Source organism: Chlorocebus sabaeus, chromosome 1 (genome assembly GCF_047675955.1).
Source record: "Chlorocebus sabaeus isolate Y175 chromosome 1, mChlSab1.0.hap1, whole genome shotgun sequence".
Taxonomy (NCBI): domain Eukaryota; kingdom Metazoa; phylum Chordata; class Mammalia; order Primates; family Cercopithecidae; genus Chlorocebus; species Chlorocebus sabaeus.
Genome location: NC_132904.1, coordinates 100519200 through 100546581, shown reverse-complemented (window position 1 = coordinate 100546581; position 27382 = coordinate 100519200). Strand labels below are relative to the sequence as shown.

The 27382-nt window shown below is 38.3% G+C and overlaps 2 protein-coding genes across 3 annotated transcripts in view; one reads left to right on the top strand and one right to left on the bottom strand.

Moving 5' to 3' along the window:
• The window catches only part of PDGFD (platelet derived growth factor D), a 248703-nt gene that overhangs the window by 105218 nt on the left and 116103 nt on the right, over positions 1 to 27382 (top strand). The window lies entirely within an intron of this gene.
• Positions 13392 to 18730, bottom strand: DDI1 (DNA damage inducible 1 homolog 1). Its single transcript, XM_008020680.3, has one exon. It carries the CDS (start codon positions 16880 to 16882, stop codon positions 15692 to 15694), a length of 1191 nt encoding a protein of 396 aa, XP_008018871.3. The 5' UTR covers positions 16883 to 18730; the 3' UTR covers positions 13392 to 15691.

The following is a 27382-nucleotide window of genomic DNA, read 5'->3' as shown; positions in this document are numbered from 1 at the left end:
GCTCATGTTAACCATACAGCATTAGCCCCAATTGGACAGAAGCAAACATAAGCCAGAAAATACCCCTACAGTCTTCTTTATTCTTATTGCAATTCATTAAACACTTACTGAGCACCTTCCCTGGTAGCTAGCATGCCAGGGAACCCCACACCTTCTAGCTCATCAATAATTAATAAATATTTACTGAATCTCATTAGTGAATATCTAAATGTCACTTAAAAGGAAAGGCTAACAGTAACATCTTTCATTTCATAAAGGCTTCCCAGTAGTAAAATTAATAAAATAAGCTTTTTTTCTGCTCTTGTTTTTTAGAGAGTTTTATTGATCAAGATAGTTGAGGTTTTGCTGGATTTCTACTGGGTTTTACATATTGTTTTCACTCAGAACTTGCATGACTGTCCATGTCATACTTTAAAGTTAACATTGCAGTTCAAACGTATGTTGAACTTCAGCCATCAAAAGGAGTAAAGTACTGATACGTGCTACAATATGGATAAGTCTGGAAAACATTATGTTAATTGAAAGAAGCCAAACACAGAAAGTCTTGTGTGGCATGGTTCGACTTAAATAAAATACCCAGAGTACCTAAATCTACGGAGACAAAACACAGATTGATGGTTGCCAAGGGCAAGGAAGAATGGGGAATGTGGAGCAATTGCGTAAGGTGTATAGGGTTTCCCTTTGGAGTGATGAAAATGTTTTGGAACTAGATGGAAATAGTGCTTGCAAAACATTATGAATGTGTTAACTGCCACTGAATTGTTCACTTTTAAATGGTTAATTTTCTGTTATATGAATTTAAACTCAATTTTAAAAATTGTACCATAATTTTTTTTTATTTTTTAAGTCAAAAAATGCCCATTGGTTAATTGTATATTTTTCTGTATTTGTTTACATTTTATAGATGAAACAGTAGTGTTTATAATATCTGGCCAGCATTTTATTCAATAAATGTCAATGCAAAAACTATTTGAGATCTGTGTAATCACTGATTTTTTTTTTCTTTCAGGAATCACCATGCTATTATTAGAGATTTTCACCTAGGATTTTACCCATCTGTATTATCTCACTATACAATCACCTACCTTAAATTTTAAATCTTCCCAGGGACTTCTGTATTCATTTATATTTAAGTAATTCCTGCGATGTTGGAAACTTGCACTTGGTATGACTCCCGTAGTGGAATCATTCTGGAATATCTGTTTACATGCTTCATCTTACACATCATTAATGAAGGTGTCAACTAAAAAGGTCACTAGCAGCAGTGCCTACAGTACCCCACTGATCATTTGAGTGGAATTTGATATATTGCCTTTAATAATTGCCCTGTTCTTGTCAACTAATTTTTAGTTCGGGGCCTTATGATCAATACAATTCAAATTAATTTTTCTCATTTTATATACCATAAAATACCATTTTAAATATCATATTGAGATGATACCTAATTCCATGCTGGTGAAACCTAGGTACAAAACTTTCTTTGCTACTGTTGAGTGTTACTACTGACAGCATTTATGTTTAATTGCTATGATAGTTAATGACAATGGTTTTCATCATAATGGAGGGCAATTTTTGTTTTTTTTCTCCTGTATCACCTTGTGCTGCCCATTTCTTTTCTTGGCTATAATCTATAGACTGTTTTGCTGCTTATTAGTACCTTTAAGGCCTGAGGAAATAACAAGGGCAAACTCAACTTCTGTTCATTTTGCCTGGCTAGCAGCCTGTTATCAATCTAGGAGGCAAGAGTGAGGATTGATAGTGTTGAGTTAAATGGATGTATGGTTTATCCATCAGTGTAAGAGCTAGCTTCCCTGACATGAACAATTAAGATTACAATCAGGCTTGGAGTTGGGAGGACTCTTGGAGTGATCCTCTGCCCCTGTGTTTCTCAACAGGAGTATGTGCTGCTGGAGATGGGGGAGGGACAGTTATTTGTCTTGCAAAACCCTTCCACACATTAAACGACATTGAGTACCCCTGGACCTGCAGTACTAAATGCTGATATTTGCCAGGACATCCCAAAGTGCCCCACACATTTCTGGGTGTTTCCGAGTGGAGCAGACCCACAGGTTATCACGTTACTTGATGAGCAAACTGAGGTCTGGAAAGGTTTGGTGCCTTGCCCAAGGGCGTATGTCCAGGAAGTGGCAAAATTGGTGTTAGAACCAAAATTATCTTATCTGGTCTGGTGCTGCTTCTATCAGCAAAGCTCTTTCATGTAAATGTTTTAGAGTAGAATCTCAAGTTGGGCCCTCAGGACTGGTCTGAGATTCAATTACCTTTTCCTACTCAATTTACTCTTTTTTTCGTACCTTCTCCTTACTTCTGAATCACTCTATCACTCCCTACTTCCCTTCACTTCGTTTATTCTTATTTCACTGAGAAAATAGAGCAGAACAGTCTAGTCTTCACACCATCAATCCTGCAGTCTACCTGCATTTACACCCATGTGTGCTGTCTTCCTTCCTTTTACAACTCTTCCTGCTCCTGCCGTGAGCCCAGTTCCTCCCTCATAGACAAGAACTGTGCTGTATGAATTACCCTTTGTTCTCTCTTGCTTTTTCAAACTCTCCCTCCCACTGGACATATAACGTATAACCCATACTGAACTACCCATATATGTCCTGTAAACATATAACCATACCGAACTACCTTCATAGTAAAAGATGTTCTCTCATGGCCCCTACCTCTATTGTTATGATGTTTCTCTGCTTCCCTCAAAGAATTATCTCCTGAGAGTTGTTAGTTGCTCTCCCACCTCCTCCAATCCAATTGGCTCTTCAACCCCCTTCTAACCAGGTTTTCTTTCTTTACCATCCTCACAGAGTCACTCTTTTCGAAGTTACCAACAACCTCCTCCTTGCCAAATCCATCAATTCTCAGACCTCATCCTAAACTCCTAGCCAGATTTGATAGGGTGACCCTCCTGTTCTTCATGAAACATTTTATTAATTTGGCCTTCTAGGCATGATTTTCTTTATTTCCCTCTTACCTCACTGGTTTATCTTTCTTGGGCTTCTTCGTAGGCTCCTGTTCCTCTGCTGAGCCTAAGATATTGAGCCTCTCAGGAGCCTAGTTCTTAGCCTTTCTATTTTTAACAATACAACCGAAAAAAAAAAAAAAAAAAAAAGCTTAAAAAAATAAACCAAATGTCTTTCCTTTGCTTAAAAACCCCTAAAAGCCGTAACACTTAGGATGAAATTCAAAACCCTTATTTAGAACTACAAAGTCTTATGTAATCTAGCCCTTCTAGATTACTCTTTCAGCCACCCTAACCATTCTCTTTGTTATTCTTCCTTGGACACTCTTAGTTTCTTCCTGCTTTAGGTCTTTGCTCTTTCTTTCTGAAATGTGCTTTACCCAGATTTTCTCAAAAGTTCTCCTTTCTCATCATCCAGGTTCTTCCTCAAATATCTGTTCCTCACAGAAACCTTCCCTGACCCTGTTGTCTAAACTACTATCTCCCCCTTCTATTGCCCCATGTTCCCTAACAGTGCTTTATCCTTTTTCATAGAAGATATCTCTCCCTGAAATGATATAGTTATTTATTTGCTGTTAATGAGAGATAATATGATAGAGTGATTTAACACATAGATTCCAGTTCCGTGAGTTCTGGATGCAGCCCCTGACTAGCTCTGTGACCTTGACAAGACACAACCTCTGCGTTCCTCAGTGTCTTAATCTTTACAGTTGAGATGTTGTTTAATTTTTACAGTCTTTTTGTTATAAAGCGAATTAAAATATATAACATACTTAGAATAAATGACTCACTTGGCAAGTGCTATGTGAATTATATGCATTATATTTTAAATGTTGTTTGAAATTTTCATTGGAAATAAGCTTCAAGAAGATGACTAGTGTGTCATTCTTGTGTACCACTATTTTTCTAACTCTGGAAGCAGTGCCTGATACATTGTGTAACTTTCAGTGTCTATTTTTTGAATGAGCAAATGAATGGCATACCACAAATTGGACTTACGTCTCAGCATACTCTCAATTTGTACTTGTGACTTAAAAACCAGATAGCTTTGGGAATGGCCTGTATCAGTAGCAAAGGTTAGTCTATCAGGAAAAAGAGGTGACTTAGAATATTTGTAAAATAAAACAAGCCATCTGCTCTAGCTCTCCATAGGGTTTTGGTAATCTTTCAATTAGGTTTGTTTCTGTTAAGTCATTTTCATTCATATGGAGAGAGACTAAGAAGATATAGAATATTTGAGGTGAACTGGGAGACAGAACACTAACAAGTTAAAAGAAGTAGCTTTGTTCATTCAAGAAAGAAGAGAGTAGAAAAATAAATGAATAGCAGAATTAGAACTGGGGCTTGAATGTTTCACTCTATCTAGTTGCTTCTATAATCATTTAAGTATTGTTGCAAAAATTATTTCTCAGTATTTTCTATTTGGAATTGAATTTTCATTTCTACTTAGCTGGCTGGATTTGTCTGGGTCAGGATGTCACCCTCAAGATGAAGACATGGTCTCCTAGTTGAGAGGTTTTGAATGCCTGTGATTTTTACAGTATTAAAAAAGTTAATAAAATGCAGTCAAATATAATATAGAAAAATGCTTCTATGAGAGAAATAAAGGTTGTCATTGATGAGATGTTAAATATGGCATTCAGAAATCTCTATAGTTCTCTCAAAAGTTTGCTGGATTATTCGTTTGTATTTTGGGAGACTGAAATAGTCAGTGGCATTTTAATCACTATCAAAGATATAGCAAATTTACATTAGCTATGTACTATAATCATTTGGCCAACTATGAATGAATGAAATGCATTTAATATGACCAGTCACCTTCCCCCATTCTCCATGGTGGCTCAACTAAAGGATGCTGAATCATGAACTTATTCTCAGAACTTGATGTAAGATGTTAACACATCCATTTTGTTGCCTGCCAAGGGCTTTAGACCTTCATAAAACCATGGAAAGTTATAGTGTAGTGGAAATTTGAAACTTCCACAATTGCCACAACCTAAAATATGTTTAGAATTTTTTCAAAAGTAGAAAGAATTTAAAAGTATATTCTCAGTAGTCTTACTTTGGAGTTTTTCCTTATTTTTTAAAAAAATAATTTAACCTGCAAACAACCCCATCAAAAAGTGGACAAAGGGCCAGGCGCGGTGGCTCAAGCCTGTAATCCCAGCACTTTGGGAGGCCGAGATGGGCGGAACAAGAGGTCAGGAGATCGAGACCATCCTGGCTAACACGGTGAAACCCCATCTCTATTAAAAAATACAAAAAACTAGCCGGGCGAGGTGGCGGGCACCTGTAGTCCCAGCTATTCAGGAGGCTGAGGCAGGAGAATGGCGTGAACCCAGGAGGCGGAGCTTGCAGTGAGCTGAGATCCGGCCACTGCACTCCAGCCTGGGCGACAGAGCGAGACTCTGTCTCAAAAAGTGGACAAAGGATATGAACAGATGCTTCTCAAAAGAAGCTATTTATGCAGCCAAGAAACATGAAAAAAAGTTCATCATCACTGGTCATTAGAGAAATGCAAATCAAAACCACAATGAGTTACCATCTCATGCCAGTTAGAATGGCAATCATTAAAAAGTCAGGAAACAACAGATGCTGGAGAGGATGTGGAGAAATAGGAATGCTTTTACACTCTTGGTGGGAGCGTAAGTTAGTTCAACCATTGTGGAAGATAGTGTGGCGATTCCTAAGGATCTAGGACCAGAAATACCATTTGACCCGGCAATCCCATTACTGGGTATATACCCAAATAATTATAAATTATTCTACTATAAAGACACATGCACACATATGTGTATTGCAGCACTGTTCACAATAGCAAAGACTTGGAACCAACCCAAATGTCCATCAGTGATAGACTGAACAAAGAAAATGTGGCAGATATACACCATGGAATACTCTGCAGCCATAAAAAAAAAAAAAAAAAAAGAATGAACTCGTGTCCTTTACAGGGACATGGATGAAGCTGGAAACTATCATTCTCAGCAAACTATCACAGGAACAGAAAACCAAACACCTCATGTTCTCACTCATAAGTGGAAGTTGAACAATGAGAACACATAGACACAGGGAGGGGAACATCATACACTAGGGCCTGTCGGGGTGGAGGGCTAGGGGAGGGATAGGGATAGCATTAGGATAAATACCTAATGTAGATGACAGGTTGATGGGTGCTGCCAACCACCATGGCATGAGTATACCTGTATAACAAACCTGCACATTCTGTACATGTATCTCAGAACTTAAAGTATAATAAAAATAATAATAATTTAACCTGAATCACTGAGAGTAGATAGTGTGGGAAGATTTTTGTATTTTTTATACAACTTAAACAGATTTGTTATTGAATACTTACTGAAATAGAGCAAGCACCATTTCCTGTATTAATGAAGACATTTTCAAAACAGATACTTTGGAGTCATTATGCAGAGAGGCTTTGACAGTGGAAGCTTTGCCATATGGGGCCATAAACTCATATGGCTATGGAATATCAATGAAATTGTTTTCTGTCAATTATTGTTTTGGAGTCCAAGTGATGGCAGTTAGCAGTGTGTGAACAGAGAATATCATTGTTTCTGTTTTATTCTAACTACCCATCTGTTGCTTTAACTTTATGCTGTCATTTCTGATAGAATGAGGCCTGTAGCATTGGCTCTTACATATACAATTTTTCTTAATATCATTTAATTCTGAACTCTTGATGAGATACACCAGAAGTAAAGTTATTAAAGAGTGAATTGAAGAACTGGTTGGTTCAACAGGTAACAAAAGATGGCTTGTATCTGCTTCTGGTGTCCTATTGATGTCATCAACTTCTTTGTGCTCCTTTCCCTTAATTTTGTCAGATATACCCGTTTTATTTACCTTCCAGAGGCAATTGTAAAGGTCTCACTTTGCCGTTTTACTTTCCTTTACATTATTTTTCACACTGGATGTTAGTGGCAGATCTGTTTTTCTTTAGTTCCTTCTCAGACTTCTGCTTCCATGGCAACATAACAATCTGGTATTATCTTCCTCTCCTTGCCCCCCAGTTTCTGGACTCCTTACAGCTCCTATCATAGAATCACTAGCCCTCCGTCTTTCTTTCCCTCCTCAGACACTCAGCAAACCTTTTTCTTTCTTTTTTTTTTTTTTTTTTCTTTTTTTTTTTTTTTTTGAGACGGAGTCTCGCTCCGTCGCCCAGGCTGGAGTGCAGTGGCCGGATCTCAGCTCACTGCAAGCTCCGCCTCCTGGGTTTACGCCATTCTCCTGCCTCAGCCTCCCAAGTAGCTGGGACTACAGGCGCCCGCCACCTCGCCCGGCTAGTTTTTGTATTTTTTAGTAGAGACGGGGTTTCACCGTGTTAGCCAGGATGGTCTCGATCTCCTGGCCTCGTGATCCGCCTGTCTCGGCCTCCCAAAGTGCTGGGATTACAGGCTTGAGCCACCGCGCCCGGCCCCGCAAACCTTTTTCTAGGCCTCCTCTCCTGTTCATAAGCACATCTCTTTATCAAAAACCTGCTCATCTTTTCCCTCACCCCTTTGTGCAGTCCTACCTTACGTTCTGTTCATTGCATCTTGACTTTCAATAGCTCCATCAAAACTTGAAATAAATGTGAAAGTACCATCATTATGTATTTGTGCCTCTTCTGAAGTTTCTATTCCTTTGTCCAAATATTCTCTTAAAAAACTTAAAACCTAGGATTTACTTTCAGACTTAAATTCAGTCTATCACTATCCTTACCTATTAGTATAAAAATGATAAAATGTTATTTCATCTATGCTTTTCCAGGATAACCCAAGTTCATAGATAACTTAAATATTTATTTTGAGTATCCCATGCTCTCATTTTCTGATGTCAGTTTGTACTCACTTTTTTTTGTTGCATAAACATGTACGTCTTCTAAGGAGACCTGAAAATTAAAGCAGTTTGATCAATTTCAGCTGTAGTATGAATCTTCTTGGAAAAATTTATAGGATTATTTTATTAAATCATTTTAGTATTTTTAATGTGAGTTTGTTATCATTTTTAAGATATTTAACTTTACAGTCCAGAAATATTTTATAAATGAGTTTAAATAAGGTAATATCTTCTATATAAAGAGAATAGGACATTCTACTTTCAACATTTAGACATATACCGATCATTGATCATTCAGGCCTATTTTCACCTTATTGAGAAGTGCACAGCATGCCCATGAGCACAAAATTAAAAATCCGCTTCTAACACTAGTATGGTGACCAGCCATTCTAGTTTGCCCCAGGAATGTAAGGATACTGGGATACAAGCATATCAGTTTTTTGTTTGCTTGTTTGTTTGTTTGTTTTTAGACAGAGTCTCCGTCTGTCGCCCAGGCTGGAGTGCAGCGGCCTGATCTCCGCTCACTGCAAGCTCCGCCCCCCAGGTTCCCGTCATTCTCCTGCCTCAGTCTCCCGAGTAGCTGGGACTACAGGCACCCGCCACCACGCCCGGCTAATTTTTTGTATTTTTATTAGAGATGGAGTTTCACCATGTTAGCCAGGATGGTCTCCATCTCCTGACCTCGTGATCCGCCCGCCTTCGCCTCCCAAAGTGCTGGGATTACAGGGGTGAGCCACCACACCCAACCAAGAATATTAGTTTTAAAACCAGGACAGTCCCAGGCAAACTGGGATGAGATGGCACTGCAGACACTAGGTATATTGATCGCCCTTAGAGTGGAACCACTGGCAACTTTGACAGATTAAAAGCACTTTAATGGTTTATTTGTAGATACCTTACATTTACATTTATATATGCAAATATTGATTAAATTATCAACCCATAGCATATTTGTTCTAATTATTTAAAATATTTTTCTAAATATTTTTAAATATTTTGAATTTTTAAAAAATATTCTAAATATTTAAAATATTCTTACTGTCTATATATGATTTACTTTTACCTTTTTTTATATAGCTAAGTCAAGGTTACAAAATGCCAGTTTTTTCTACATTGGCTTATTAATAACATGTGAGACTTTGTCCATTTATTCATTTATGTTGTCTATATTCATTAAGCAGGTACTGTCCTTCACATAAAGCACTAAGGCAACCATATTGCTTTATGTTACTAGCACTGAAGATACTAGCACTAAACTTGCAATCATTAGACTACAGATACAATTATTAATAAGATTATGACTACTTCAGAAAATCTTAGCACTTACTGGATTTTTGGCAGTAATTTAGGTTCCATTCTCAGTTTTGTAAATGCCCAAGCATTTCTATAACTGCTGTCTGGTTGGTATCTCATTGTCTTTGAGAATTCCTGTTCTATTATTCCCTGCAATTAAAGTATGTGGCAAATGCTTCATCCGATTGACTCACTGTTGGTAGTCAATTCCTTGTGACTGTTTTGCTGATTGTTCCCCTATTGCGTAAGCCCCAAATCCTTTTCATTAACTTTATGAGAGAAGTATTTGTTTACAATTGCTGATACGGTTTAGATATTTTTCCTCTCCAAATCTCATGTTGAAATGTGATTCACAGTGTTGGAGATGGGGCCTAGTGGGAGGTGTCTGGGTCGTGGGGGCAGATGCCTTGTGAATGGCTCAGTGTGCTCCCCGCGGTACTGAGTCCCCTATGCAAGATCTGCTTGTTAAAAAGAATGGTGACCTCTCCCATGGCTCTCTTGCTCCCTCTCTCACCATATGACATGCCTGCTCCCTCTTTGTCTTTCACCATGAGTGAAAGCTTCCCGAGGCCCTCACCAGAAGCAGATGCTGGTGTCCTGCTTCTTGTACAGTATGCAGAACCATAAGCCAAATAAATTTCTTTACTTTAAAAATTACCCAGCCACAGGTATTCCTTTATAGCCACACAATGTGAACTAATACAATTGTCAAATTGTAGGAAGGATTGTAGCAAGGATTAAGCCCCTAATAGTAGCGAGTTGAATGCAGTGCCACTGTGGGCCAAGGCAGAAACAGACCACAAGCTTCACCTTGAAGTTTAGCCTAAGAATCGGCCATATGCTTACTCTAGGTTGATAAGCTGAGTCATCAGAAAGGGACTCTGGAAGACTGATCTTCGAGGTGGTGATAGATCCTCCGATATGTCTAGGAGCTGCAGCTCTCAACACCAGTTTAGCACCAGAAGTTGGTGGCTGTGTGAAGAAATCCATCACCTAAAATGGTCCTGACATACAGCAGGTGGTGAATAAGATTCTAGTGAATAGATCCTACCTTGTTGTAGTTAGTGTCTCAAATGGAGAGCAGGAACCATTTCCCTCTACTCCGTATTCTATATTTTGTGATTCAGTACTGAGTTAAACGTTATTTTTAAAGATTTTACTCTGCATTTTTTCTAGTTCCTCTAACTGAACTTTTAAGTTCTTTAAAGGTTAATGGTATAATTTAAATTTCTTCATCTCTCTGCATGATATTGGCCAATGACAAGACTTTTGAAAAAATACATTAAATTTTTAGTGACATGTAAGAATGCAAAACACTAATACCTTTTGACTGATAGACTAATTGAATCCTTAGACATGACAGGAGTTTGAAAGGCAGAATATGTGAATTAATGTAATTTTAAATTAATTTTCCTCTGCATCTTAAGGGATCCTTATACTAAAGCCCTGATAAAGTAAGGTTTCAAAATGGTGATTGATGGTGTAGGGTAAGAATTTAATGGATTTAAGTAGTTGCTTACCTGGAATATGCTTATTTGTTCATTGTCTGCTTTATTTGGACAAGGCATCAATACATCGATTAACGGTAGAAAAATATACCCATAAAAAATACCCCTACGTGAAGCATAGCCCACATTGCCTCCTAGGGACTTTAACATAAGAGGAAACTATCTGGTAGTTTGTATAGTGATGCTCTAAAAATGAGCCTTACTTATTTGAAATATAGAAAAACTGGATTTATAAAAGTCTCAATAAGAAAAAGCAATCAGAAAACATTCATTGCTGTAATAAGAGACAAAGCCACTCCAGGTACACCTATCTCAACAGCCTGTTAACTGGGCCCTCTGAGGAAGGCATAGAAGACACAGCAAGACTGCAAGCTCCATTTTTTTCTGATAACAGATCCTTAGAAATTCGAAGATTCTAACAGATGGACCTAGGTGTGGAAAGAAGCTGGGGTTCAAAAGCAAGTTTGACTGTGGCTTTACCTTGAAAATATTTTCATTTTTAGACAATTTGCCAATGGTAAAAAAGTATTGTGGAATGGTAGCTAGTCTATAATCATAGCCCAGTTCCCACCATATAAATCAGTACACTTCTAACTAAGACAGAATCAGTTAAAATCAACTCAGACTTGCATTGTTTTGTTTGTTTTCCTTCTTTCTCTGCCCATCTTTACGTTTGCTCCTCTTCTTTGTTTTCCAGGCTTTTGCAAACCCAAAGAATAACTAGGAATGTTGGCACTGATTAATATAATTGCATACAATTTCCTAGTGAGAATCCCAGATCACTGTCATCACTTAAATGCTTATTTATGGAATGTTGGATGTCAGAAAATGGCCCTTTTATAACTGGCATTCTGAAAGAAGCACAATGTTCTCTTAACTAAAATTACAACAGTTAATATCTGCAGTGAAGATGAATTTATACATGCAAACATCCATTTATCCTTTTCTTTTTGCAGAACAGATTTCCCCCTAGAAACAAGAAAATTTTTATGACCCAATATTTTAAGAAAGAGGTTAAGATTATATGTTCTGCTTATCTAAAACAACATCTATCTTCTGGTTTAACTGCAGCAGAATCTGTTGCTGGCAATCTTGAAATACATGGCTATCACACTAGTGATTTTCTTTTAGGTAAGATGGTTATTTAAGTGAGCATTAGGTGAAGCCAAGGATTTTTTAAATGGCTTGAGACAGGAAAGGTCTATTTCATCATGTGGTCTACTTTATCCTCATTTTTAATAGGGAAAATAAAACAGAAAATGAAGATTTGTTCATCCATTTCCAGGTAGTAAATTTCCAAAAGTAGATATTTATCAGTTGTGTGTTAGTAACCTGAAATTTAGGAGGAGGATTTTTGTTGCAGCATCAGTGATGAACATTTTAGACACATTAAAAGTGCATTTACTGGCTTGCTTCTTATTTTAAAAATAACCCCCATTACAAAATTTATTCTTTTGTACCAACATATTATTAATTTCATGTCCATTCTTTTTATTCTTAGTTGGTTACAAGTCTGTCTTCTACCCCTACAAGGCAATAATCACCTTGAGGTCTGAAACTACCTACTCATTTCTATATGTATAAAAATCTGGGAGCTTATTTTATGTGTATTCAATAAATAATTGTTGTGTATATTCTGAGTCCTGCCCACTCTGTTGTCATTTCTACTGGCATAATTTTGGTAGTTTCCACAAAATGAAATTTTATAAGAATTTTGCAGCTTTTGACCTAGCATTAAACTATGTCAGATAAAGAAGTTGCAAAGGAACTTGGCATTCGAAATCAAAAAGCTTTAAATAGGACAATCTGGTGAGTCAGTCCATGTTTTGTAAATTGTGTATCAGCATATCTTGGTGGGATACATAATAATTTTAAAAAGAAGTAAGACTAGGAAATGATAAAACATATCCTATTAAGAATCCTTTTTGTTTCAGTTATATAGAAATATAGAGATATACAGATATATAGATAAACATATATACATATATGTGTTTATGTGTGTGTGTGTAGTGTGTAAAACTGGGTCACAATGTAAAATGTAGTTTGTTGTCAAAAAAATTTTAAAATCACCGAGCTTTGAATATTTGAATGTTTCTAATAATTCTGAGCTTCAAATTTTCCATCTGCAAAATGGGCTTAAAAATAATTATTTTTGGCCTGGTGTGGTGGCTCACACCTGTAATCCCAGCACTTTGGGATGCCGAGGTGGGCGGATCACGAGATCAGGAGATCGAGACCATCCTGGCTAACATGGTGAAACCCTGTCTCTACTAAAAATACAAAAAATTAGCTGAGTGTTGTGGCAGGCACCTGTAGTTCCAGCTACTCTGGAGGCTGAGGCAGGACAATGGCGTGAACCCGGGAGGCGGAGCTTGCAGTGAGCAGAGACCCTGGGTCACTGCACTCCAGCCTGGGTGACAGAGCGAGACTCCGTCTCAAAAAAAAAGAAATTATGATTATTTTTAAGTTTATCCTGAGGATTAAGGGCACTAATATGCAAAGTACCTCGCATGGTGCCTGATTTACGTAGAAGACAAGCAAACAATGTAGCCTTTTACCAAAACTAATCCATTTAAAATTTAATTGATTAGGACCTTTTTAAGTATACACAGAATTACATCAAGACTTTAATGAAACTAATGTTTCAAACACTTTTCTATTTGTAAGACAGTGATTTTTAAAAGTTAATCAATAAGGGCATTGCTTAATTAATTCATTTTGTTTAATGATTTTTCTTTGAGGTCATTGCTTTTCAATTCAGTATAGATGTTCCTAATTCATTCATTCATTCACTCAAATCATATTTTTAGGATTTGGAATATGGCCAAAGAAACATGAAATTTTTAGGAGAATCCAAATGTGTCCTATGAGGAACAGTTAAAGAATCTGGTGAAAACCTACTGAAGCCTAAAAATGAATATGTGGGCTGATACTCATTTCATATATTAAAAAGCTTATCTGATGCCAGAAAGATTAAATGTGGTCTTGGCAGAAGGAAGAGTGAAGATCGACTTATTGGAAGTTATGGGACAATAGATTTCAACTCAAAATCAGAAGCAAAAAATTATACCTGAGATTTGTCTCAAAACATTATAGCTACCTCAGAAGGGGTGTTCTTCTAAGAAGGTAGGGTGGGTATGGTGAGATTTGGTATCATGTAAACTGTCTTTTATCTTAAAGATTCTGTGGCTAACTTTAATGGGTCAGACACCCTGAGGAGTCCCATGTGATATATGCAAATAAGACTTTTTTGCATAAATGAACCTTAAAATTGAGTTCAGAAGAAGATGCTGAGGATTTTGCATATTTTTGTCTGTAAGAGAATCCATGAATTTATCAGATCAATTTACATTTATTCATAAGCATTTTGCTTATGCCTGACTTTACTCTGAATGTCTTTGTTAATTACACTTGTCTTGAGTGCTTAATTACAAACAAAAGTAAGAAAGAAATCTGTCCATTTGATCATTTTTAGTAGTTCTACTGGGTGTAAAACTTTGTGCAAATGTAGACCAGATTGGGAAATGGAAGCATGGGAACACATACAGAGAAGAAAAATAGGAGGTGAACTGATGTTGGCTGGAAGGGAAGAGGTGATTCTCTTTAGAACGGGTGATTAGTATTACCAAGAAGCAAAACAAAAAGAAGTATATGGGGATTATAAGGGAGAGTTATTTTTTTCTGTATCCTTTGGGAATGTTTTGTGTGGCTTTACATCTTGTTGGGAAAATAGAATAACTTAAAGGATATCCTAGATCATAATGAGGTTTTAGTGCTTGAAAAGTGACCCCCACCCAGGAAAAAAAAAAAATTCATAGGTGAGGAATCTCAGTTGTAAAGTAGGTGAAGTAATTTGTTTAAGTAATTAAGTGTAATCAAAGCATACACTTCTTGATTTTGAATCCACTGTTGTAATACCAGTCTTGATAAATTATTGTCCTGAAACATTTCCCCTGCATCTGATGGCCTCAGGAAGCTGAAACTTTTCTCTCAGGTACTTTAGCCATGGGTTGTAATTAAGTCTAGGGACTTCCATTTTCCACTGTCAGTTGTAATAAAGACTAGCATTGTTGGAATGGATAATTCTGAATGAGGCCTTAGAGATCTTCTCATTCAAAAGTTTTCAAATGTTATTTTAACAGTGAACACATTTGTTCAAACAGTATTGATGTAGCAGCCGCTTAATGTATAAAGCAGATTTTTACTTTAAAAAAGACAGAGAGATGATCTAGTTGCAATGAGTATTAGAGAACCTGGACCACTGCCTGTCCCTACCTCTTACTCCCGCTACTGTACAACTTGACTCCCAAGAAGTACCATAATTTCTTTTTTTTAGAAAAAATCTAATTTATTGCCTTTGTTTTACAGTGAGAGTTTCTTTGAATGCAGGGGAAATAGAAAATTAATGTAGCATCCTTGGAGATAAATCCACTTTCTCAAATGTGGCAAAAATAGTCTTTAGCTGTGGATTGCAGGGTGACTGCAGGGGATCCAGGAGAAGGGAAGGTGTAAATATGAGGAAATTGATCTTTATGCTGCCCCAAACAGACATGTGTAAGTATTAGTTAACATCACAGTGTAATTGACCCACCATTTCTAATACCTTTCCCAAAGAAAACAAAACCTGTGAAAATGAGCATATTTCAATATAAAGAATTGTTAGTGCCGATATGAAATAGTTTTATGTGGATGCCTTGTAAGGTCTGCAGCCATAGCATTTTTCCAGGGAATTCTGCAAAATAGCAATAATTTGAATAAGCCCTGTAATCTGATAGGATAGTGTCTCTAAAGGAAGAAGCTGGTTTTCTTTTTCATGGATTATCTGGAAATCAGCTGGAGCCTCCAGAGCCTTCCCAGGATGTCTTTCAGTGATTTCTGGACAAGGGAAATGGAAGAGGGACCAAGACCAAGGAATCAGGATTGATGTAGTTACCCATCTGAGAACGTAGTCCCAAGGCCAGGTTTAGTTGTTACTGATGATTTTTAATGATTACATTGCCAGTGAGCTCTTACTGTATAATTTCCGGGGACCTGAGCCTCCCTCAAGGTGGTGACATATTTATAACGTGCTTTAATGCTCTTTTCGTCCTGAATCCATGACAGAATGTGTAATTTCCTTGTCCGAAGACTCATCTTTCCCATTTACCATCCTAGAGCATAAGGGCAACTCTCCCTCAGGAAGAAAGTAAGTCTGCGTGCCAGTGGTGCCGATGACCAGCACATTTTTCTTCAAATCGATGGAACATTGATGTCTCCGGAGCATATCTAGGCCTAGAAGCATATCCATGGGTTGATCCTCAAGTATGGAGAAAGAGCACTGTAAGAAATCACCTTCAATTTGAATCTGAGCTAGATGAACACGGCCAATAATTCTCTGTGTGCCCACTCCTTTAGCAACCCCAGCCCACCGTCGGTCCACCAGCCTCATGATGTTACATCGCTCGGCACAAGCCTGGCTCATAATGGTCATCTGGGCGCCAGAGTCAACAAAAGCCTTCAAAGGATGCCCATTCACTTTGCAGTTAATGTAGAGCATCGTCACTTGTCCGAAACTCTCGGGGGCCTCTTCTATCGCTATATTCATGTTTTCTTCAATGTTCTGCTGCCGAATTTCCTCTTCTATTTTGGCCTGAGCTTCCCGGTCCAGGGGGTCGGCCGTGTAGAGACGAAGCCTCTCTTGCTCTCTCAAGGCCTTTTCCCTTTGCTGCGCCATCAGCACCTGAGAAAAGGTCTCAAGGCTTCCGCTGAGCAGGGCTTCCGCCAAGGGGGGGTTGCGTTCCTTGAGCAGCGACAGATCGTGCGGGTTGGAGAGCAGCATGCTGCGGATCAGGCCGGGGCTGCCCAGACCTTGCGGGCTGACCACTGTCTCTCCGGAGGCCAGGCCGTGTGACCGCGGGGCAGCGGGTGTGCGCTGCTGCTGCTGCCCTGGGTGCTGCGGGCGGGAGCTGGACGTCCCGGGCACCGCAATGCCGCTGAAGTCTATACGAGGCTGGTTCGGGGCACGCCCTGGAGCCCGGGGTCCCACATTATCCTTCTGCAGTAAAACCACGACATCGCCATCTTTGAGGCCGTAGGAGCCCAGGGAACAGTGGTCCTCGATGAGGAGTCGCTCCATGTGGATGATCTGGATCTCTTCGGCGGGGACTCTGGACTCCGCCTCGCAGAGGACCTTGAAGTTTCGGAGCTCAAAGTCGGGGCTGACCTGGAGGGAGAAGGTGGCCTCGGAGAGGTCCCTCCGCACGCAGTACACAGTGATCAGCATGGCGAGGGCCCGGGCAGGCCAGGCGGGCAGAGGGCATGGGCGGCTCACTGGCGCGCTGGGGTGGGCCTGCGTCGTTGGCGCCGCTGCTCCTCAGGACTTGGTAGGTCCGGACCCCTCGGGCTCATTCACCTCTCAGAGAGGCGGGGACACTCATCTGTCTGGGGGCTGCCTCCCAGCCTCAGTGCCTGCCGTGTGGCCAGGTGGAGCCTTGAGGTAGCACGTTGTGTTCCAAAGTCCATTTGTAAGTGCGCTGTTTGGAACCTAGAATGCCTACTCCCATGGAAACACAATGGCTCAAAGCTGTCAGGTTTCAAGGCCAGCCCTTCGAAGCCTATTTAACACATGATATGAAAGAAATAACTTCAACACTTTTTTTTTTCTTTTTTTTTTGTTTTTGAGACAGGGTCTTATCCTGTCACCCAGGCTGGCGTACAGTGAGTGGCATGATCACAGCTGCCTGTAGCCTCGACCTCGTGGGCTCGAGCAGTCCTCCTCTCTCAGCCTCCTGAAAAGCTGGAACTACAGGCACAATCTACCGTGCCCAGCTAATTGTTGTATTTTTTTTTTTTTTAATAGAGACGGGGTCTCACTATGTTGCCAGGGCTGTGTTTTTTTGTTCGTTTGTTTTTTAATAGAGACGGGATCTCACTATGTTGCCCAGGCTGGCCTCCAACTCCTGGGCTCGAGCAATCCACCACACTTCGGCCTCCCAAGGTGTGAGCCCCCGTGCCTGGTTTTTCAACACTTTTTAAACAGCATATTATCATTCGTTTTGTTCATATTAGAGTTGTATTCTTTGTACTTTTGTTTTTTCCCCAAACAGTAAGGATTTGTTTCTTGCGTGGCAAGTACCATTGTATGTGCACAGTAGGAAAGTCAGACTTGGAGCCTGCCCTTGAGGAGCTCACATTTCTGGAAAGGGATAGACAGGTGAATGGGTAATCACAATACTAAAGGCAAAACCTTTTACAAAGACATTTTCAGGATGCTTACTGCCTTCAGTATCACCAACAGAACAGAGGATGTTTTCCTAAGGAGGAGACAAGCTGGATGTTGAAGGATGAGCATCTTTCAGGTGAAAAGTGGTCTCACTCCAAAGGAAAGCCGTTTTATGTTACAAAAGCAAGAATTTATGGCAAGGACTGTTATTTCTAGAGAAAGATGAGACATGACATTTTATGCAATAAAAAAATGTACATGACTTTGAGTACCAGGATATGAAGCTGGAAAAAAATTAGTTGGAGCCAATGTATGAAGTCATATGTGAATCTAAGGAGTTTAAATATTAAATATTATCAATTAGCAATAATTCCCCCTCCAAAAAAGAAAGAAAGAAGAAGTAAGGAATGAAAGGAGAGGAAAAAGATTTGAAGCAGGTATTTGTGATTTTTTTTTTTTTAATTCACTTAAGGAAGAGGCTTCTTGCAACACATGGAGGACATAACGTGGCAGGAGGGCCAGGTAGCTGGCTTTTCCGGTGGTTCAAAGAGGGCGCTGTTGCTAGAGCGTGGAAATGTCAGGAGGACCGAAGCCAAAGCAGTAGAGAAGAAACATGTTTCTTGAGTAAAATGGACACAATGTGCATGCATACCCCTTGGAGGTGGGGAGTGTAAAAGAAATGGAGTGTGTGGACAACACAGAGCATCTCTAAAATGGGATATCGGGTAGATGGGCCATTGCCTTGAAGGGAGTGAATGAATGAGATGAACCTTTGAGGCGACCCACTTGACATCGGTTCTGTAGGAAAAGGCATTCAGGATACCACCCTAGAGGCCAATATGCCTCTCTCTGACACTTGGGCACAGCCACCTTCCCCTACTCTCCCCCACCCCAACTTACACACACACACACACACACACACACACACACACACAGAGGAGGCTGTCATGGTAAGGGTGAAAAGTCCTTCAAGGCAAATGATGATTGGGTAGAAATCCTTACATGCTAGTTATTTTGCTCTATGTTTAATAAAGTGTTTTATGGCCAGGCGCAGTAGCTTCTGTGTGTAATCCCAGCACTTTGGGAGGCCGAGGCAGGTGGATCACGAGGTCAAGAGATCGAGACCATCCTGGCTAACACGGTGAAACCCTGTCTCTCCTAAAAATACAAAAAATTAGCCGGGCTTGGTGGCGGGCGCCTGTAGTCCCAGCTACTCTGGAGGCTGAGGCAGGAGAATGGCATGAACCTGGGAGGTGGAGATTGCAGTGAGCTGAGATTGCGCCACTGGCATCCAGCCTGGGTGACAGAGCGAGACTCCATCTCAAGAAAAAGTGTATTGCATGTACAGAACTCATGTTTCCGTGGCTTGGTCCTCTCAGGTGTATCTACTTATGAACCAAGATAGTCAATATCCTCTGCCTAGTCCCCCACTTCTTTAAAGTGTTATTAGAAGGCCTGCACCATTACACCATTATACCATTATGGAGAGAAGGAAGTTCACATCAGCCTAAAGAATTATTTTCTCATGTGTTTGTCTCCGATGGAAGACTATGTCTCACTCACTGCTCTAATTATCATAATGTTTCCACACTCATATTTGCTTATATTAGAAACGTTGACTGAACACCCAGTGTATGTGAAGCATGTGCTAAGTTCTAGGGAAACAGAAATGAATAATGTTAAATATAGGCTGTATTCTTAAAGGAGCTCACAGTCTAACTTAGGGCACATGCACACACACAAATGGAGGGGTAAAAAAATAGCACAGTAGGAACCATGATACCTCAGGAGAAATTAATAATATCTGGAGAAGAGATGAAGAAGCTGGTGAGGGATGTTGGGCAGAGAAGACATCCCGAAAGAGCTGGGTTTAGAAAGATGACAAGGAGTCAGCCTTGCAGGGTGGGCCAGAGTGGAGACACAAAGGCTGAGAAGGAAGATGACCTGACTTAGAGCTTTCAACTGGAAAGACAGTGTTTCATGACATGAGGATTTTTTTTTAATTTTAAGAAAAAATCTAGCATTGTGATTTTCACCATTTTTACAGATGAATGACCCTTTGACTCAATAATATTATGTTATGGTTCTTTGTACCCTGACAAGTTTATCAGAGATTACTAGTGGTTTCTCCTGAGTTTGGAAACAATTGTCATGTGAGATGTCACATGCAAACTACTCTGCTAAAGAACAGATTGAGAAACCAGTAAGACTTAAATTCACTGTTCCTTTATCTTTGTTTCCCCAAATAGCTTTGTACAATTTGTTCTTAAAACCATAGTGAGAGGGATTATACTGGGACTTTTGTTTTTTTAATAGCAGATGAAATTATTTTTGTCGGATAAGCTTCCTTTTGTTTTTCATAAAGCAAAAATTGTGAGTTCACATGAAAAGAAACTAACACATTTTTTTCTATACAATTGCCTTCATACTGAACATACTTAAATTCTATGTGATATGTTTTATTATCTCACTGTAAGTTTTTACTTTGGGTGGCATTTTACATTTATGTGTTTTTCAGCATTTTACCTTTTACTGAGAACAGACACTGGAAAACAAAAAGCCTCAAGGTCTGGCCAATGAGCTGTCATCATTCCATAGGTCACAGGATGTCAGGGTTGGCAGGGATCCTTTGGATTCCATAGTCCAGCCACCCATCCAGCCCTTAAATCTGTTGCAAAACAGCCTGGAATCTGTAAAGATAAACACAGTCCCCTGTGTTTAGTACTTCTGTGTAGACATTATTTGATTCTTTCATTTTACCCAGCATGATTTGTGATTCAAATACTGTGTGTATAATTCTCCCAACTCAAAACTTTAAATGAAAATGTCTTCTGACTGTATAATGAACTTGGAGATATTGGAAATATGTGTATATATATAAAAATATAATATATCTATATACACGTACACATACACACACACACGCACACACCTAAACATAAACTGTTGTTATACCATAAATCCCTAGCATATAGTCTGTTGAGAAACGGGTTATCTGAATTATTGAGGTGTGTAAATCTAAGTAACCGAGGTTATCAAAACTTTTCTTGAGGAATTCTTTGTGAAGTATATTCCCTTACTTTTATCCCTTAGTAAGTATAATATAAGAACATAATTAAATCTTTTTTGATAAGTGAGATTACTGCAGAGTCTCCAGGCTATCACTCAGAAATCAATTCTGATTGTGTGGCCTAAATGCCCAGAAAACAGAAGAGATGGTACTGATTTCATACTAACCAACTAAATAACCCCAAAGTTATTGTTTAGAATAAATCCACAATACCTTTTGTAATTTGCCTGTTTCTAAAAACTTAATGCAACAAAAAAGAAAAAACAAAAAAGAAATCCAGATAACTGATGGTTTCAGTTATGATAGTCAGTTGATATTGAAACTACTATCTCTTGCTATACTAAGCAAAATAATTGTCTTTTTAGTGAAAAAAAAATAGAAAACCTATACATAAATGTCACTATGTAACATATACAATAATTAAACCATGCTAAATACATACATTTGCTTGCTACATTGGGATTTCTTCCTTTAAGTATGTACCTGGTATTACCTTTAATGTGTAATCGAGACTTATTAAGAGAGTTAAATCATAACTTGAGATTTTCAGCACAATTTAGAAAAGATAGAGAATTTTGTACCCTTAGGTTAAATATGTGTAATCAAGACTTATTAAGAGAGTTAAATCATAACTTGAGATTTTCAGCGCAATTTAGAAAAGATAGAGAATCTGTACCCTTAGGTTAAATAACTAATTTTTTCATAATTGTTTTATTTGCTTTACAGTAATACAATAAATTGTGCCAGAACAGTCATGAATGAATGACACGTATTTCTTCAGATATTGATTTATTTATTTATTCATTATTTTTATTGTTGTTGTATATATCTATGTTTATTTCTTTTTAATTTATTTTAAGTTACAGGGTACATGTGCAGGATGTGCAGGTTTGTTACATGGGTAAACATGTGCCATGGGGGTTTGCCACACCTGTCAACACATTACCTAGGTTTTAAGCCCAGCATGCATTAACTATTTTTCCTCATACTCTCCCTTGCCCGTGCCTTCCCTGACAGATCCTAGTGAGTGCTGTTTCCCTCCCTGTGTCCATGTGTTCTCATTGTTCATCTCCCACTTATAATTGAGAACATGAGGTGTTTTGCTTTCTGTTCCTGTATCAGTGTGCAGAGGATAATGGCTTCCATCTTCATCCATGTCCCTGCAAAGGACATGATCTCATTCTTTTTTATGGCTGCATAGTATTTCATGATGTATATGTACCACATTTCTTTTATCCTGTCTATGATTGTTGGGCATTTGGGTTGACTCCATGTCTTTGCTATTGCGAATAGTACTGCAGTGAACATACGTATGCATGTATCTTTATAATAGAATGATTTATATTTCTTGGGGCATATACTCAGTAATGAGATTGCTGGGTCAAATGGTATTTCTGGTTCTGGATCCTTGAGGAATCGCCACACTGCCTTCCACAATGTGTGAACTAATTTAAATTCCCACCAACGGTGTAAAAGCATTCCTATTTCTCAACAACCTCACCAGCATCTATCGTTTCCCTGACTTTTAAAAAATCTCCATTCTGACTGGTGTTAGATTGTATCTCATTTTGGTTTTGTGTTGCATTTCTTTAATGATCAGTGATGGTTGAGCTTTTATAAATATGTTTTTTGGTCACATGTATATCTTCTTTTGAGAAGTGTCTGTTCGTGTCCTTTGCCTACTTTTTAATGGGGTTATTTGTTTTTTTCTTGTAAAAGTGTTTAAGTTCCTTTTAGATCCTGGATATTAGACCTTTGTCAGGTATTTAGACTGTAAAAATTTTCTCCCATTCTGTAGGTTTTCTGTTCACTCTGTTGATAGTTTATTTTGCTGTGCAAAAGCTCTTTATCTTAACTAGATCCCGTTTGCCAATTTTTGCTTTTGTTGCAATTGCTTTTGGAGATTTCATCATAAAATCTTTGTCCATGCCTATGTCCTAAATGGCATTGCCTAGATTTTCTTCTAGGATTTTGATAGTTTTGGGTTTTATATTTAAGGCTTTAATCCATCTTGACTTAATTTTCATATAAGGTATAATATAAATTAATGAGTTATGAGAAATGTGTAAATAAAATGTTGTGGTTGCTTAGAGGAGGAAGTAGACGTTATTTGTTTGGAATAAAGTGGGGTGCAGGGAGTGAATGAGACTATCCAGAATGCTCACTGGAGGAAGTGTCACTGAAGTGGGCCTGGAAGAATGATTTGGTAAATTTAACCATGATATAGTGTACCTGTCTGGGTTCCAAGGAGCTATCCTTTCCTTGATGTATCATACCACTTGCTTGACCTCTTTCTCTTCACATGAATGTACATTTTTCTGTTCATATTTTTTCCTGGTAGATCTATAACCAAATGGATGCATTAAAATGGTAGGATTGGTATAGGGAAGGAATAGTAGTCTGGGCTTCTCAAAAAGTGATTGTCCCATCCTAACATTTCTTCACACTGACAAGAAATAATGAATGCTATGTTTCTTTCTGGCAGTGAAGAGGTAGTCTTTATTTCATGAGGATAAGCCTGTGCAGTGCCCTGAATTGAAATCTGAATGGCCTTCTCCTCAATTCACCTTCATCTGCTTTAGAGTTCGTGAAGATTTCTTCAAGACTTTGGCATTTCATTGCCCTTCAACCTGGTCTTCATTATTCTCCAGCCTGTTAAGATATTTTATTGGAAACTAGGTGGATGCTGTCTGCATCAGGGATCTCCAAAATTATTTATGGGTGGTTTAATGTGAATGTATGTACAGGTTGAGTTTCCCTTATCTGAAGTGCTTGAGACTAGAAATGTTTGAAATTTCATAGTTTTTTGAAGTTTTGGAATATTTGCTTATGCACAATGAGGTGTCTTTAAAATGAGACCTAAGTATAAACACGAAATGTATGTATGTTACAAATGCACCTTATTCACTTAGCCTAAAGGTAATTTTATACGATAATTTGTGCATGAAACAAAGTTTTAACTTACATTTTGACTAAGACCCCTCTCATGAGGTCAGGTGTGGAATTTTCCACTTGGGTCATCATGTTGGCACTCAAAAGGTTTTAGATTTTCGAGCTTTTTGGATGTCAGATTTATGATTTAAGGATGTTTGGCCCGTAATTAGTGGATATCATAGTTTAACTTTATGAATTTGTTGATGGTACTACACACTTACTTATCATACAGTAAAAATTCTCAAAATGACCACTTTCCATGTTATCCACATACACTCACCTCTGTGACAGGAGACTCTTAACTTTAGTGTACAGAGTAATAGCATGCAGCCCACCCAAGCAGGAAAGATCTAGCCACTGGCCAAGATACCTCAAAAGGTATTTATGTGGCACATCACTTCATTTATGGTGACATTTTGGGCCAGTCTTTATAGAATGAAATTTATTACCTTCCAAATAGGACAGAGTATATTGAGAGATTCCAAAGAAATTTTTAAAAGTATACCATAACAACATGGTCATTTAGATATTTTATGAATTATGTACATGATAGGTAATGTTTCGACAGCTGTCTTATAAAAGACAAAATTTCAGATTGTTGTTTATGTAGCTTTCTCTAGTCTAAACAGCAGCTGAGTTAATTGATTACCATAGTAATTAGCATGGCTAAAGCCCATCTGTCTATAGAATTCCATTGTATTCCAACCATGAAAATGAAAACCAAAGCCTAATCAACAAAAGCTTCACTTTTTGAAACAACAAATTTGGATCAACTCACCTATTTTTCTCAGAAAAATTAAATTTAGCAGCCTGTATAGAAGGAGAATTCCTTCTTAGGCCATCCCAATGGTATCTAGTCCATAGCATATTGTATTTTATTTTTTAAATGGTTTGGGAACATTAATGTCTCTGCAGGTTGTCTCTCTATTCTGAAAGATGTGGCACTCCCGTGCCCATCCTCTGTTCCATTACACTTATGAATATTCCATCTCACTCAGCTCATAAAATGTGCTTAACTGCTGATATGCTCTTGTTTACTTATGTATTGGCAAAACATTTCAGTGCTACTTATTCACAGAAGTCGTTGGAGGCCTCCAGAGGACAGGAACTAATCAGAGTAACCACGTACTCTAGCTTTCAAAATCAGGGAACCAATTTATGATTCTGAAGAGAAGATAGTATCATTGATTTTTTTTTTTTCTTTACAAGCCTTAAATGAAATAGAACTGAAATCTCTCAGGCAACTCTAAAAAAACTGTTTTTGTCTTTTATTTTTCTGCATTTTTTTTTTTTTTTTACTTCAAAACAACTTAAAACGCTATTAACTGTGAACAAAGACTTGGTTTTATTTCATGTTCTTACTGCAGTGTTTTTTATCTAGAATGTAGGGTTGTGGTGGCTCCTTCCTGCCTGTGGCTAAGAGACAAGAAACCCAGTGTTCCAAGGATAACTTGTAAATTACTATTTACACAAATGAAATATACTGGCGTTAGACTGACATCAAAAAATGAAGCCCCACTGTAGTTGAGGTTTCTGATATTAAAATTGGGCTCTGAGACCATTTCTTTATAGAAAATGTAAAGCAAACAGGATTATCAACTCCTCAATATGCAACAAGCCAATCCCTAGAGAAAAAAAAAAAGCAAAAACAAAAACAGAAAAGAGGACAAATTCAACTAAGAGGCATAATTTGTATTCATAGGGATGTATATAGCAAATTTATCTAGCAGTTAGCCTCAGGTCTGTACCTTCTCTGTTATAGTGTTAGGTAAGATCACCCCTTTATGATATTGGATTTTTAAATCTAAAACAATTAGGATTATCCTAAATACAAGTTGCCTTCCTAAGAAAAAGGAATCCATGCTATGCTTTTTTTTTTCTTTGACGGAATCTCACTCTGTCGCCCAGGCTGGAGTGCAGTGGCTCGATCTCGGCTCACTGCAAGTTCTGCCTCCCGGGTTCACGCCATTCTCCTGCCTCAACCTCCTGAGTAGCTGGGACTACAGGCACCCGCCACAATGCCCAGCTAATTTTTTATATTTTTAGTAGAGATGGGATTTCACCTTCTTAGCCAGGACGGTCTCGATCTCCTGACCTCTTGATCTGCCCGCCTCGGCCCCCCAAAGTTCTGGGATTACAGGCGTGAGCCACCACGCCTGGCCTATGCTTTTTAATCTAATAGGCTGTAAGCTATAACTTCTTACCAAGAAGGTCAGGAGATTTGTTCTTTGAAAATATCAATTCAATCTGCCCTCGTGACCAAAAAGAGTCAAAAAATGCAGGCATCTGCAAAAAACTAGTATCAAAATTTAATCAATGTATGTTATTCTATTTTGTTATAAAAGGACAGTATTCTATATCTGCAGTTCTGGAAAAATAGTCACATAGACACACAAGAACTGGATAAGATACAAATCAGTGACATAGAAAGCCTGTTGTGGCTTTGAAGTCACAAAAGTAGAGCTTACGTGCCCTGGATTTGTCACTTTTTATCTGAATGTCCTTGGACAAAGCATTAATTTATCTGAGCCTCATTATCCTCTTATGTAAAAATGAGGATGATGACAATAATCTCTTTTCCATAGGATTTTGCTGTGGACTTAATGGATAATTTGAATTTGTCTTGTAAATAGAGAAGCACTCTACCAAAGTATGTCATTTTTCCTCGTATGAGTGAAAACAATAATTAATCACCTGGAAAAGTAAGACAAGAGAATGGAATTCATAAATGCTGAAGAATATATGTAGATTAATTTTTAACTCCTTATTGACTAGGACCAGGTCAGAACTGTCACAGCTCCCTTCAACCTTGCATTCATTCCAGGATGCCGCAGATGGTTCATAACAATCTTGATCACCAAATCTGTTTCAAAACCAGGGAGTAACTTTCGAAGTTGAATAAATATATCCTTTCATTGGATATGATTGTATCATATTCTTGAATGTCATTTTTAACCGTAGCAGTCTGCAAGGTGTTCTTGGAGCTTAAAGAAAGTAGATGACAAAGTCTTTGTTCATAAGGTGCTTATAGAATTGTTAAGCAGACACAGCACAATGAAAAGACAATCTGTTCATCACAATTAATAGTGAAAAAGTGTAGTATATTAAGTTAGGTTAATATGGCTTACCTTGTGTGCAATAAAACTGTTGAACTTGACATCAAGACTATAAGTATGGTCTTTCCTGTAAGTTACTATTTGGAATCACTGTTGGGTAAGTTTATTTGTTGGATGGAACAATGAAAGAGTCTCAGTGCACAGGACACTTCCCTCAAAGGCTTTTTTTAAAAAAAAAAAAAAAAAACAAATCCCCAAAACAAATTAGAGAGTTAAGCAGATCAAACATTTCACAGTGAATGCCCAGAGTTATTTGGACTAGACATTGTAACCATGAGGCCATAAGGTTTTCAAGCCTAGAGGACTGCTCTAGACAAATGATAGCAGGCATCCAAATGTTCCTTTAAAAACTGGAATTTTTTAAAATGGGATTTTGACAGAGGTCATTGATCTGTGGTCATGGAATAACAGATGAATTATCTCAGATCTGGTGCTTCAAGC

Bases quoted from the DNA above. Each gene is read 5' to 3' on its own strand.
- DDI1 (XM_008020680.3), bottom strand. From the start codon at position 16,882: ATGCTGATCACTGTGTACTGCGTGCGGAGGGACCTCTCCGAGGCCACC.